The sequence below is a fragment of the Parasteatoda tepidariorum genome, chromosome 6 (assembly GCF_982258835.1).
Source record: "Parasteatoda tepidariorum strain Cologne lab strain chromosome 6, Ptep-v5.0, whole genome shotgun sequence".
NCBI classification, from domain to species: Eukaryota; Metazoa; Arthropoda; class Arachnida; order Araneae; family Theridiidae; genus Parasteatoda; species Parasteatoda tepidariorum.
This window is the reverse complement of record NC_141760.1, coordinates 59,986,235-59,999,505: the sequence shown is the minus strand read 5'-3', so window position 1 is coordinate 59,999,505 and position 13,271 is coordinate 59,986,235. Positions and strand designations below refer to the sequence as shown.

The following is a 13,271-nucleotide window of genomic DNA, read 5'->3' as shown; positions in this document are numbered from 1 at the left end:
ATCAAATTGAGCTCGCCGCCTTGAAATTGTAAATTAACAGCATTAAATTTTACAAATAAATCCGTCATGTATTCAAGGAACTCAAGCACAGAGTCGAAAATATTCCAAAACCTATTGAGATAGGCGTTTTTGGAAAGTTTGCGAATGTCAGTGTGTAGTAGCAAGTGATTGAATTTTTCATCGTTTTTCTGGAACAGCTCTCTGAATAATTAATCGTTGAGAGTATTACTGCGAATTTTCATCACAGCAGAGATCGACATATTGCTATGATTGATGCAAATGGTCTCTGAGATTTTTTCCAACTAAATGCTGTCTGTGAATCTCGCAGTGGACAGCTAAAATATCTGGTACTTGGCCATCAATTATGGGAGGAGTTTTCTAGGTATCTCTGTCTTGGGAGGGGTACCTCTCTCTTCAAAATTAAACGGGGTTAAATCTACGATGTCAACCAACCATTGCAGTAGCTCCATCAGTGGCAACAGACATAATATTCGAAAGAGGAATGTTTTTCTCTTTAAAATAATCTTTGACAGCATTAAAAATAGATTTACCTTTGGCATCTTTAATCAGGTTTTTTGTAAAAAGCATCTCTTGAATAATTTTTCATTCCTTCATAAATCGGAAGTACGCCAACAGTAAAGCCTCATTATTTTTCAAGGTTGACTCATCAACTTGAAGTGAAATACGTTGGACATCAAAAGTTTGCATAAGGAAACTTCAATGTTTTCAGCCACCTCATCAATCCCTTGCAACACCGTATTGTTGTGAATCCGAACTTCAAGTACGTGACACTGTATTGACGACACTTTTTTTTATTAACAGACACTGTAGGCAGCAGCAAAATACAAAAGAGGAAAGAAAATAAACTACATCTTAAAATTAATAGATAATTTACGCTGAAGAACAAATTCGCGCAAGTACCTGGTCAAATAATCAATGAAATTGAATCAAACTGGGGAAAAAACTGAAAGGGAGTGAACGAAAATAATCATAAGAAACACTGATCGAATCAAACATTCATTCTGAAAGCGCATGTACTTCAATTTTTGCCAAATGGCTTGAATAAGTCAGAAGCAAAAACAACTCACTCATGCCCTGCGATAGTTCGGATTGGAGAATAGTTGTCGTATAAGTTCGTCTTACTGCTGGTACAAATGGTGTATTGGATAATTTTAATTTATTATATTAATTTAATTATTTTTCGTTAATATTAATTTTTGATTTACTTTATTTATTACATTAATTTTAATTTAATAATTTTATTTAGAAGTTTTAAAAATGAATTTGAATGCTCATCGCCCCCCTACTGCCCAAAACAAATTCACCGCCCCCGTTGAGAATCAGTAACCTATAAGATATATATTTATTTTTTGACAGCTGATTCTGAAAGCAGGGTGGCCACTCAAATCATGTTTCAAATTATCCTGATTTTTCCAGGTAAAAATCATACAAATTCCAGGTCAGCATGTTTTTGCTTTCTCATAAAGTGTAGGATGAGTACAAGAAAAATGTTAATATTACGAAGTATTTTATTTAATATGTTAATTTATTAATAAATCATTCTGAAAAAATTAGACGGAATTTATTAAAGCAAGATTGTGAAAAATTAAAGATTGTTACAACTTTAATTTTTAAAAAATTAAGAAGGATGTAGAGAAAATATTATGTTTAGTTTGCAGAATATATTGTTTTTATTGTGTAACTTTAAGTAGTTTTTGCACCAAATGGCAAATACAGAGTGTACTGTTTAATATATTTTAATTAAGCGAAATAATTTATATATACTATATTTCATTAAGAGAAAGAAATATAGTTAAAAAGTTCAAAGTAAATCGGAAAAAGTATAGTACCTTGGACATGAATCAATAGAGGTAAATATCGATTCAATAACTTCATCTAAAAGGCCCAACATATTTTCTGCATTTGTGCAAGCTTCAATTGGGCTTTCAAGTTTGCTTGGATTCAACTGAAAGAGAATCATAAGGTCAGCAAACGATATACCTTCATTCATATATTTACAGTTGCACTTTCAGTTAATGAAAAATATCACAGCTTGTGTTTGTTAGTAGAAAATGCTAATAACCAAAATATTCACATTTTTAAACAAAAATGTATAATAGGGACAGAGGAACTTGTTTACTTTTAATTGGTCATGCATACATATCATGGGTATATAACAAAAGTCATGTATATATATGTAAATAGAAAAAAAAATCAGTAATATATTGTTGGACAAACCTCACAAGACTGTCGACTATCCATCACTTTAAGTATAAAATCTTGTACAGCTTGGTGTAAAAATCCATTAGTAGTTGATCTCATATAATGGTCCATTAATGTTGTTGTAAGAGAGGCCGACCGGAATAAAGTAGTAGTATCTTCTATAACAAATTCAAACGTAAGTCAAGCAATTATTTTTACTAAAGATAAAAATATATTTTCTGTTAAATTGTTTTCAAAATTGAAAGAAAACAATTTTAAAAATAGTAGTGAGAAATATAAACAAATGAAGACTTTTAAAAAAGTGATGCTATACAAAACACACAAAAAAGAGAATATTTCAGCATATTTAATATATTCGCTTTTTCCTTTTAACACAGAATAAAGTCAATAGAATTATCACAACTAGACTAACATAATTACATAGGGCATAAATTACATGATTTGGTGGAAACTATCTGATTTGAGGACAGAATTATAAAAGAAAAAATTACCTTCAAATTGAATTTCTCTATCATTCATTGTCTTCAAGAGCATTGCTTCTTTCTTTTCATACCTAAATACTCGCAAAACAGCATTGGCTAATGGCGTTCTATCTCTGTGGCACAGATCAGCTAAGACACTAACAACCTCCAAATCTTCTTCCATAATAAGCTATTTAAATAATTAATTGCAGATTTTTTATATAGAGGTTGTAGGGAGAAAAAGTATAAAATAGATATCCTAAACAGTCGTGTACATAACAATAAAACTACCTAGTTTACTTTACTTAATTACATACAAATAGTCTTGTTAAATATAAATACTCAAACAGAAATATTATAACATATAGATATTAAAATTCAAGGCAAAATTAAATTAAATTTATCAAAATACACTATACTACAATATTCAGGAAAAAAAACTTTTAGTTTTTGGCATTTTGAGGTTTTTAATTCATGTGATTTTTCATGTTATGTAATAAGATGATGTAAGTTAAGTTTTCAGAGGTTAGTGGAACAAACAATAAATTATGAAAGAAAGCAAATATTTTTCAACACCCTATGCCCTACGAAGTAGACATGAAAAACTTATAACACTCTGTTAAATTTCAACTATTCTTACAATATATAGTGCTAGACAATGAATAGAGCATTTTATTTTATTTATTTATTTTTTTCTGGACAAAATTCCTAGCCAGCTTATCTCATTTGCTTTTTAACCTATAATTTTATCTCAATATCTATTTTTTAAATTATACCATGCAATTAGTAATTTTTTTCAATTATTCATTTCATAATTTTCATTAGTTTAAAATTCTGAACCAAAACAGCAAAAATCAACCACAAAGAGAAATAATAAAAATTGATAGCAAATTTGAAACAACCACCAAAATACAGCCTTTGTTGTATTAAATTTGTTATCTGAAAAGGAAATAATTATCTGAACTTACAAGTGCTAACTTAAAAGAGCCATGAGATAAAATCTTACATAAAGCAATTTAAAAATTTTCTTTCATAAACTGCAAAATATTTTCATAATAAACACCCTATGTCAGAAAATCAAGCAATAAGCTTGTACTGATTACTTTGGTTATTATTTGCAATGACTGTATAAAATTTCGTTAATCTAGTGTTACTTATGCAGATATGAACATTTTTATCTAAAATAATTTTTTAGTCTTATGTTTTTTTGCTATACCTTTAAAAATATTCAAAAAAATTAAACAAAATTTTTTGAGCAATTTAAAACCAATTACAAAATTAATGTTTTTAAATTTAAAAAAAAAATATTTAAAAAAAATGCATGCAAGATATGAGTATTAAAAGTAGTTTTTTTGTACTGTGCACCCTCTGAAAAAATTTAAAATTATTTTTTCATTATTTTGTAGTGAATCGTATTTGGCAACTAATGGAGGAAAATTTTTTTTATTTAAATATCTAAAAAATTTCGATTAATTTTCTAGACAATTTTTGTACTTTTCAAAAGAAAGCTCAAAATAATCAGGGCTTTTTCACTAATTTTATTATGCTGTATTGCAAATTACACTACCTTATAATGAATGGACAGCAAGAACAAAATAAATATGTGGAAAACTCCCATTCGTTTTGAACTTACATTTAAAAAGTACAAAAATTACTTAGAAAATTGCTTGAAACTTTTTTACGTTTTTAAGATCTTTAAATCATATTTTTTCCATTAGTTGCCAAACATGATTCACTGTAAAATTACGGAGAAAAAATAATTATTTTAAATTGCATTAAAAACTTTTTTTTTTTAGTTTTACTGAATATTTTTAAAGTTATAATAAAAAACATGAGACAAAAAAATTAGTATTTGAAGAAAATGTTCATATCTCCATGAATATTTAAGTTAGATTTATGAAATTTTATGCAATCATTGCAAATAACAACCAAAGCAATCGATACAAGTTACAAGCTTATTGCTTGATTTTCTGGCATAGGGTGTAAGTATTTCTTGAGAAATTCAAAATAATATCAAAAACCGAAGTGTCTCTTCCATCATTGTAGGGTAATGTATATTATATATGAAAATATACATACATTTACATTGTAATTCTACAAAACATTTACCCTCTTTACAATTTTTTTTTCACCAAGTTTAGTTTGAAATAGCTAAAACGAAATGAAATTAGAAAATTTTAAATTTTATCTGCATTAAAAATTTTTCAAACTTAATTCACTTTGAATTCTGTAGCATACAGAATTTAAACTATGCAAATAAATATAAAGAAATTAAAATTTACACTACAATTTATACCTCTTTCAAAGCATTGTATTCAGCTAATGGCATTATAACTTCATGAATATATCTAATTCTGACACGCAATGAGCCCCAGTCTTCTCTAATAGGAGGTGTCAAACCACCAAGGGGAAACCAGTCTTCGACTTCCTCTCCGCTTATTAGATTTTCTAGCTCAACTGTAACATCAGCTGAAAAAATAAAATTTAAACTGTCTAGTACATACAGATAATAAATTCAAAGCATTTATTTATTTAAATAATATATATTATTATATTAAAAATTAACCAACATCCATGGGATAAGTTTTTCAATTAGACATGTGAGAATACTTAAGTAAAAATAAAAATTGAAAGTTTGAGACAGAATACAAGAGTCATGATATATAACTGCAAAAGTTTTATCATTTATTTAGTGTATAAAAAGATTTTAAGTACTCCAAAAAAGGTTACTTAACACTGATAATTATGGATACTTAAACAAAAAAAAACATAAAAAGTTTTCTAAAATCGGACAATAGACATTGTGTCAAGAGTTAAAGTGTGAGCATGTTTAATATTGTAATATCTTGAAATAAGTAGACTCTTAAAACAACACAGAACAAAATAGATATTGCATTTTATTATAGAAATTGAATTTTTAATTTACCTATGATTATTACCCATTATTTGTTTTAATGTCAAAGCTGGAATTGGATAGCCGTGTTTCCATGTTAGATGTTGGCGCATTCACGTCAGCAAGTTCTGACGGTCTCGCCAACTTTAAGCCAGGTGGCTTCTAACTGCCTTTAGATGAAGTAAGCAAATAAAACTTATTTGAAGCTCACAATTAAAACTACTACTTATTGCACCATTGTAAATGGTATATATAATAAAGTTTAAAAAGATCAAATAACATTAGTTTCTGAATAATTTTGACTAAATTTTTGTTATTGTAATTATTTCGTGACATACTGATTTCTCTTTTGAAATTGACTGATTTTGAATTGATTTTGGCAGAGAGACATGATAAGCCATTAGCTAATGACTAATGAATAGTTGTTAGAACGCAGAATCTGTCTTTTGAGAATATGTTTTAAAGACAATGACAGGCAGACTTCTTCCCTTATAAAAGGTGAAGTTGTTCATTTTTTTTCTTCTTCTTTTTCCTCAGAGATGTAAGATCAAACTTTTCTCTCTGATTGCAACTATGGATTGTCAGAATTGTTAATTTATAAAAAGAATGTAATTTTTTTCAAACATTTACTTCTTAAAGAAATATAAGCTTATTTGATTTCCTTGATTAAACTTTTTTTAAAATTCATTTTAGGCATGTGCTGCATAAATTCCATTTTCGGGTAAATCCATTCTCCTTATTAAAATGATTATTGTTTTCATTCATAGATGCACCATAAACTATTGAAAATGTTATTTACAAACCCGAATGAGTTAAAATAATTATTTACACACCTTTATTTTTCCCCATCACTCTTGTTATAACTTTAGACAGTTAACCATCCATTATCCAACAATTGGCCTTAACGGACTAAAATGATTCCTCATAAACATCATGTTTTTTCTTAGTTGTTAGGTAGATTATGTGGAATGAGTTTAGTGTGTATTAAAAAATGATATTAAAACAGAAATAAGTACCTATTTCCATATCTTTTGAACGCTTCCCTTTGTTATAAAGAGTAATGACAAAAGATGTTATATCAGATGGAATGTCTCTAAAAGTATAAAATAAAATTATGCAATTGACATTTACGTACGCAATTAATAATAATTTAAATAAAGAAAATGGTATGAAAACAAATAACTATATTTTTCTCATATTCTAATAAATTAGCATTTAATAAACAAGGATTACACATATTTTATGGGTTAAGGTTTTTTTTCTTCCTTGCAGTAGAAATAATATATCTGCTTAATCATGCTACTAAATGATATTATACAAAAGTATTAACATTTATAGAGGATGCATATGGGAATATTGCTAATGTATATTAAAAATTTGCCTTCTAATGTGTTAGTTTGAACTAAATGCTTCTTTTAACCTTATTATACAATATGAAAAAATAGCAGAAACAAGTTTTTGATAATACAGTCCTTGCAGCAAACGCATGAAGAAAAAAAATTATAAGAATTTATACATAGATAGATAAAATAGGACAACCTTTTAATTACTGATTGCAAATTAAGTAAATTGGCCTGAGTTTACCTAATATGAACATAAAATTTTCTTCGATTATGTTGTTTTGTTTAACTAAAGAACAAAGAAAAGTAGTTTTGATTTATAATTTTTTGAATAATAATTAAGTTTGCAAGAAAGTAACATTTCTAAAACTTTTTAAAAAAAGCATGCTTTTACTAAAAATAAATAGTAAACAACAAAAATCTTGTTTTTTACGATCTCCTAATTTATATGTTCATTTTTCCTTCATTTGGGCAAGAAGACACTGTCCAATATAAAATATATAAATAGTTACATAATAGTTTTCCATTTATAACTATTGTTAGAAGAATTAAAGTTCTTAGTGATAAACCATTTTTTAAGAGAACTATTATAATTTGAATAGCTTTCTTTTTAGGAAATGGGGAAAAAAAATAGAATTTGAACTTGGCATCGTAACAAAAATTTAGATCAGGCTTTCCAAATTATAATTAAAAAGATACTAACTGAATAAAAAATATTCCTTTTATAAATATTTTCAGTTTATTCCCTCCTAAATTAAAGATTCTTCTTTTAGTTGCTTCAAAAGAAAATAACTTATTAAAATTTCAATTGGTATAATTTTTTACCAACAGCCAATCTGAATATTTATTATTCTTTGGAAAAATGGAATTTGGTTAATATTTTAATTGAACTCAATTTATTATTTTTAAAACTTCTATGAATATTGATTGAATTGTTGCCTGAATTAAATCATTTTAAATAAACTGAATAAAGAGAACAATTGAAATTTCTGAAACAACCTATCTCTCTATCCAACAAGATTTAATTTTACTAAAAATAGTAAATAAGTGTATGAAACCTAATTCACTCTTATAAAATTTAAATAGAAAGTCAGTTTTTATTTTTATATAACGCTATTTAAAAATCATTGCAATGCAGAAACATATTGGGTTGAATAAATAAAATACTCAAATCACTTTCGTACAATTTGAATTTCAATATCAATTTTAGAAATGTTAAGTTAATAATGAAAAATTACACGAAAAAAGCGAATTCAGTGGGAAAGTAACATGTCCGATGAGAGGAAAGTGATTTAAATCAATCACTATGAACACTTCAAAAAACTGCTACACAATATATGGTTTTATCTTAAGTGCCAGTTTTAACATTGAGTTTCATTACCTTTGTTGAAGCAAATTGAGACCAGAGGAAATGGAGGATCTGTAACCCTGTGTCATATTCTAAAAGAGGACCTAAGATAAGGAAATTTATATAAAGATGTTAAATTAATCATCATTTTGTGCCCACTTTTTATGAAGTTCCATTTTTTAAACTATGCTCTTAAATCTTTGAGACCAGAATAACGTCGAAGAACTTCTTCCACCCCTTCAAAGGTAATAATTTAGCAATTTTCCTTCCACTACCTATGACAGTAGTGATTATCAAAAAGGAGAAAGAAAAAAAAGAAAACATAAAATTTGTGAAACAAACGTACTCAAGAATAAAATCTTCTTCCCATATAGGATCAGGTGGGCACTTAACTTGAGTTCGGCAAACTTTAACTTGATTTAGTGAAATTATGCAAAAAGGGTGGGGTACAAGCCTCACTGGTAAACGGTGCGCTTCCAGTAGAGTCAGGTGTAAACTTCGAACCTCGGTAACATTGTGGGTAGGGGCCCGTCCTCTTGGTAGTTGAGGAGAGCATAATGGTTTGATAGCTTGAATCCATTCCTAAAAAAATATTTCATATATCTTTTAAGAAAACTATAGTCACTTGAGAAAATTTTTTTCTTCTTAATATTGAACTTTTTTTTTTGAACCACAGTTTAATTCATTATGCATACATAACTCAATAGTTTTTTAGTCATCAATTGTACAACTCAGACATTTTAAATCTAACTTAGAGAAAAGGGAACTCCCAAAGTCATTTATATAGACAAGAATATCTTTCACATTGTTACTATGTCTTCATGATTGGTCAACAGAAAGGTACACAATTAGAGAATTAATAAGACTAATATAATCTATTTATGATAATAAAGAAAAAACTTTTAACATTTATGGATACAAGCTTATTTTATAATTGAATAACATATTCAGAATTTAAATAATGGAAAATGTTTAAAATTAACCAAAATTTTTCAGCCTTAACTAATATTATGATATTCTAAAGATATATCAATATCATCAAAAAATAATGTTGAAAATTAATTAATTAGAAAATTAACAATTATGAATTACATCCTCCATAAAGAAATGACTTCTACAATTTAGCACACTTGAAATTTTTGAGTTCCAAAAATGTCTGTTATATGCAGCAAAAATATGAAGAATATTTTAGACATCGTAAAATAAACAGTTAAATCATATTACTTTTCTTAAAATTAATCTTGTCAAACATAAAGAAAAATTAGTTTCCTAAGTTAAAAGGTATTTCTTACTGATAACTGAGTTTGAGGTGGACTGTGAAAGGATAAAAGTGACAGTGAGGAGAAATATTTATTAACTTTGACCCTCTTTCCAACTATTTAAGCACATAGACAGAGACCTAATAATAATTAGCACATAGACTTCTTACCGACTTTTAAAAAGTTATTTTAATATGATGCTTTATAAAAGAATGTTTTGAATAATATCAGTTATGAAATAGAATGATTAATATTCAGGTCTACCAACACATGTCACATAATAATTCAAACAAAGTAGTTTTGGAAAAAAGAATTCAATTAACATTTTATCCGATGATAGCTTATTAATAAACTATCTGATGATTAATAAATAAATACAATTAAACAATAAGCATTAACATAAAGAAAATATAAAATTTTATTATCTTATAAAAGATAGCGCCCAATTTTGTCTGAACTAAAAAGAGCCCACATACTACAGTAAGATAAAAAACTGACAAAGAGCAGTCGCCAGGAAGGATCTATGGCTAGACGGTTTTAAATATGCTGTTGAACTAATAGTGATTGTTAATGTGTTAACATTTAGTCTCTTTAGTATTTAACTTGTCCATGACCAGAACACATAGAAAATATTTTTACAATTATCTTAAAATTAAAAAAAAAAAAGCTATTTTAGTTGAATTGCCCTAAAAATGTAAAATATAATATTTTCCCCTGTAAAATGGAAATTCATTACAAATTCTTAGAAAAAAATTAAAAGTTCTCTCAAATGAATGTTTTTTCCCTTCAGAATCTTAGATTAAAAAATCTCTTCAAAATCTTAGATTTGCTAATAACTTGGAACGGAAATTTTGATACTAAAACTTATATAAGTAAAAGAGTAGATTACCTGCGTTAAATCTGGAGAACTAGCACACAAATAGTATATTGTACTTATACAAGGTAATGCACGTTCCACCAATTGGAAACAATTTGGTCTAAAAATAATAGAAAAATAAATCAATAATAATAATTAGATTTCCAGAAAATTTAAAACCAGATAATTATATTTCCTGAATACTTAGCAAATTTTTGACACTACTTTTTCTTCTTAATATTGAAACTACTTCATATAATTTATAAGTGAAGAATGAAATGTAAATCACAATACTTAATACGATATAGCTTAATTATCAATGATTGCTAAACTTGTATTTTTCTTGTTCTATAAAATGATAAACCAAAAAAATTTTAATGATATTTTCAATGAAGAAAAAACAAGTTTAATAGTACATAGCTTGATAAAATCGAGTTAATATTTAAGAGTAATTTTCAACTAACGACAGCATATTTAGATGGCATAAAATTTGGTTCACATATAAAACTGTATGTAACAGTTTTAGATAGAAATAGCTTACCTTTCAAAGAGGCTGTCATGCACCATGTATAAGTAAGTGTAGCTCAATTCAATCAAGCCTTTCGGCTTAGTGCGCTAAAATTTGATTTAAAAAAAGTTGAGTTCCATACATAAACAATAACTGAAGTTAAGGGAATGAAAGCAGAACTGATTTATTTATAGAAGGTGTCAATAAACAAAAACAAGGCAGCATATACCTTAATATATAAAAAAACAAACATATTTTTTATTGGGGGATTGGGGAAACATGAAAAGTGTAACTTACTTAAAAGAAAGTAACTATTTGTCTCATTTTTAAAAGATATAAGGAATAAACAAATTATGAAAATAGAGATCTCAATCAAAAAATAACTAAATATTTTTTTTTTAAATAGGAGTAGCATGGGTGATTGTGAGCCCAACTCAAAAATCCTGAAAATTTCTCGAGTAAAATCATTAATGAAGCATTTCAAAAAATTTATGTCGTTATAAATTTAAATTGATATTTTCAAAACATGAAATTCTAAATAAATTATATTCAGCATAATTTAAATGAATAATTATGTATAAGTTTACTATTATCTCTAATCACATTTATTATTTTATCAGAAAAAATATTTACAAATAAAAGAGATGCCAAGTATAAATTTTAGTTCTAATATTTTTAAATAAAATATGCAAGAATTTTTATACATAAATGCGATCGATGATTTCTGGAAACTTCCGGATTGCGTTTAGTGAAAAAAAAAAAACGGAATTTTTCCGGAGCACAATCATCTGTGGGAGTAGGTAATTGAAACTCCAATCTAGTACAGGGTTCCCACTCTATGATGAGATTGAAATTCAAGCACTTTCCAGGACTTCTCAAGGACCTCAACAAAATTTTCAAGGACCTTAATCTAAGACCAATTTTAAAAATTATTCTCTTCTATCTTACTAGAAGCAACAATGCTTGTTGTGGCAATAATTAATTTTAAATATAATACCTAAATGCTTTGCCTATATAGAGAGAAGAGAGTATATGTATTATGGACTTAAATTTATATTTTTATAAAAACAACCCTACTGGTTTTACATATTAATTCACAAAATCATTTTCAGCACAATCTATAACTAATGGTAATGAGGTGTTAATGGTGAAACCCTTTAATCCTGTGTATTTCCATGTGAAGGCTGCATGAAAGGCAGAGCTAAATCTTAGGTATTCCATATTCCATAACCCCCTCCTCTCCTCTATCAAACATCGTTTCTGAAATTATTCATCCATAATTTACACAACCTTCTCTAAATGTTATGCAGCAAAAATTCTTTCTGAAAATAAAAATTAGAAGGAACATATCCCATTTTTACCATGTTTAAAAGCATTATTCGTTATGTGTAATCCACAATTGCTAATGAATATGACCTGGTGGGAATATTTCTCTTTTAATTCACACTGAAGCTTCTAATAGAATTTCCAATTGAAGTATTTTAGAGAGCTTTTAACCATCATCCATGCATTTGTAAAAAGAGGACAAAATACTTTCTGCAGTTCCATGACCCATAAATTGGGAGGTAAGATACTTAGTAAGGCACACGATGTTGAAGGAGTATTTACACCAGATGAATTAGATATTGATGTCTTTGGAAAAAGAGAACTCAGGGCATGAGACTGCTGTTTTGTTTTACCTTTCTTTCATGTGTGATTTCAGAGCAGATTCTTCCATTTTCGCGATGTCGATCTCCTTCATGTATAATCGGCACTTGGCTCTGAACTTCTTTTCGGGCATGGATAAAATCCATTCTTTATAAGCTTGATTATCCATCCATTGGGGATTAAAATAGCACTTCCCAGGCAGAACAAGTCTAAACTACATAACACAAATACGAAGTCGTGCCTTTGCGAATATGCTTTACAATAAAGTTTTGAAATGACGCAAACGTAAGGACAAGTGCGGATGGTAAAACGACAAATTTATTGAAAACTACAAGGTACATATTGTTACAAAATTTGAGAGTATTCCAGTTTCGATAAAAAAAAAAAGAAGATCTAAGCATATGCGACAGAAGATGAAGTGGAGTCTCGCCCCGAACACATTGATTGTCTGCTGTGCTCCGTGCGCTTGGCAGACACCAAGACGCTAGGCCCGGTTAGAAACGGTGGCGTTAAAAACCACGTGAGAGAGCTCAGGAGCAAAACAGAAAGAACAAGAAAGATCCGCGGGAGTTTTATAAAAAGGGCCGCCGGCAGTATTGAACAAATTCAAGGACCTTTCCAGTTTTTCAAGGACCTAAGACGTTTTTCAAGCACTTTCAAGGACCTAAATTTAGCAAAAAAAAAATTCAAGGACTCTCAAGGACCGTGGGAACCCTGTAGTATCACTACTGACAAT

The 13,271-nt window shown here is 28.0% G+C and overlaps 1 protein-coding gene across 4 annotated transcripts in view; it reads right to left on the bottom strand.

Annotated features, from left to right (window-relative positions):
* vap (RAS p21 protein activator vap) overlaps positions 1 to 13,271 on the bottom strand; it is a 32,917-nt gene that overhangs the window by 6,526 nt on the left and 13,120 nt on the right. For 2 of the 4 annotated variants that reach the window (XM_016072944.5, XM_016072946.5), the window contains exons 11-18: positions 10,922 to 10,995; positions 10,414 to 10,501; positions 8,612 to 8,847; positions 6,594 to 6,670; positions 4,981 to 5,153; positions 2,715 to 2,874; positions 2,239 to 2,381; positions 1,851 to 1,966 (exon numbers count right to left, since the gene is read on the bottom strand). In XM_016072944.5, coding sequence (XP_015928430.1) covers positions 1,851 to 1,966; positions 2,239 to 2,381; positions 2,715 to 2,874; positions 4,981 to 5,153; positions 6,594 to 6,670; positions 8,612 to 8,847; positions 10,414 to 10,501; positions 10,922 to 10,995 — 1,067 coding nt within the window. The remainder of the gene's footprint in view (positions 1 to 1,850; positions 1,967 to 2,238; positions 2,382 to 2,714; positions 2,875 to 4,980; positions 5,154 to 6,593; positions 6,671 to 8,611; positions 8,848 to 10,413; positions 10,502 to 10,921; positions 10,996 to 13,271) is intronic. The other 2 variants (XM_016072945.5, XM_071178616.2) reach the window with 1 other exon arrangement.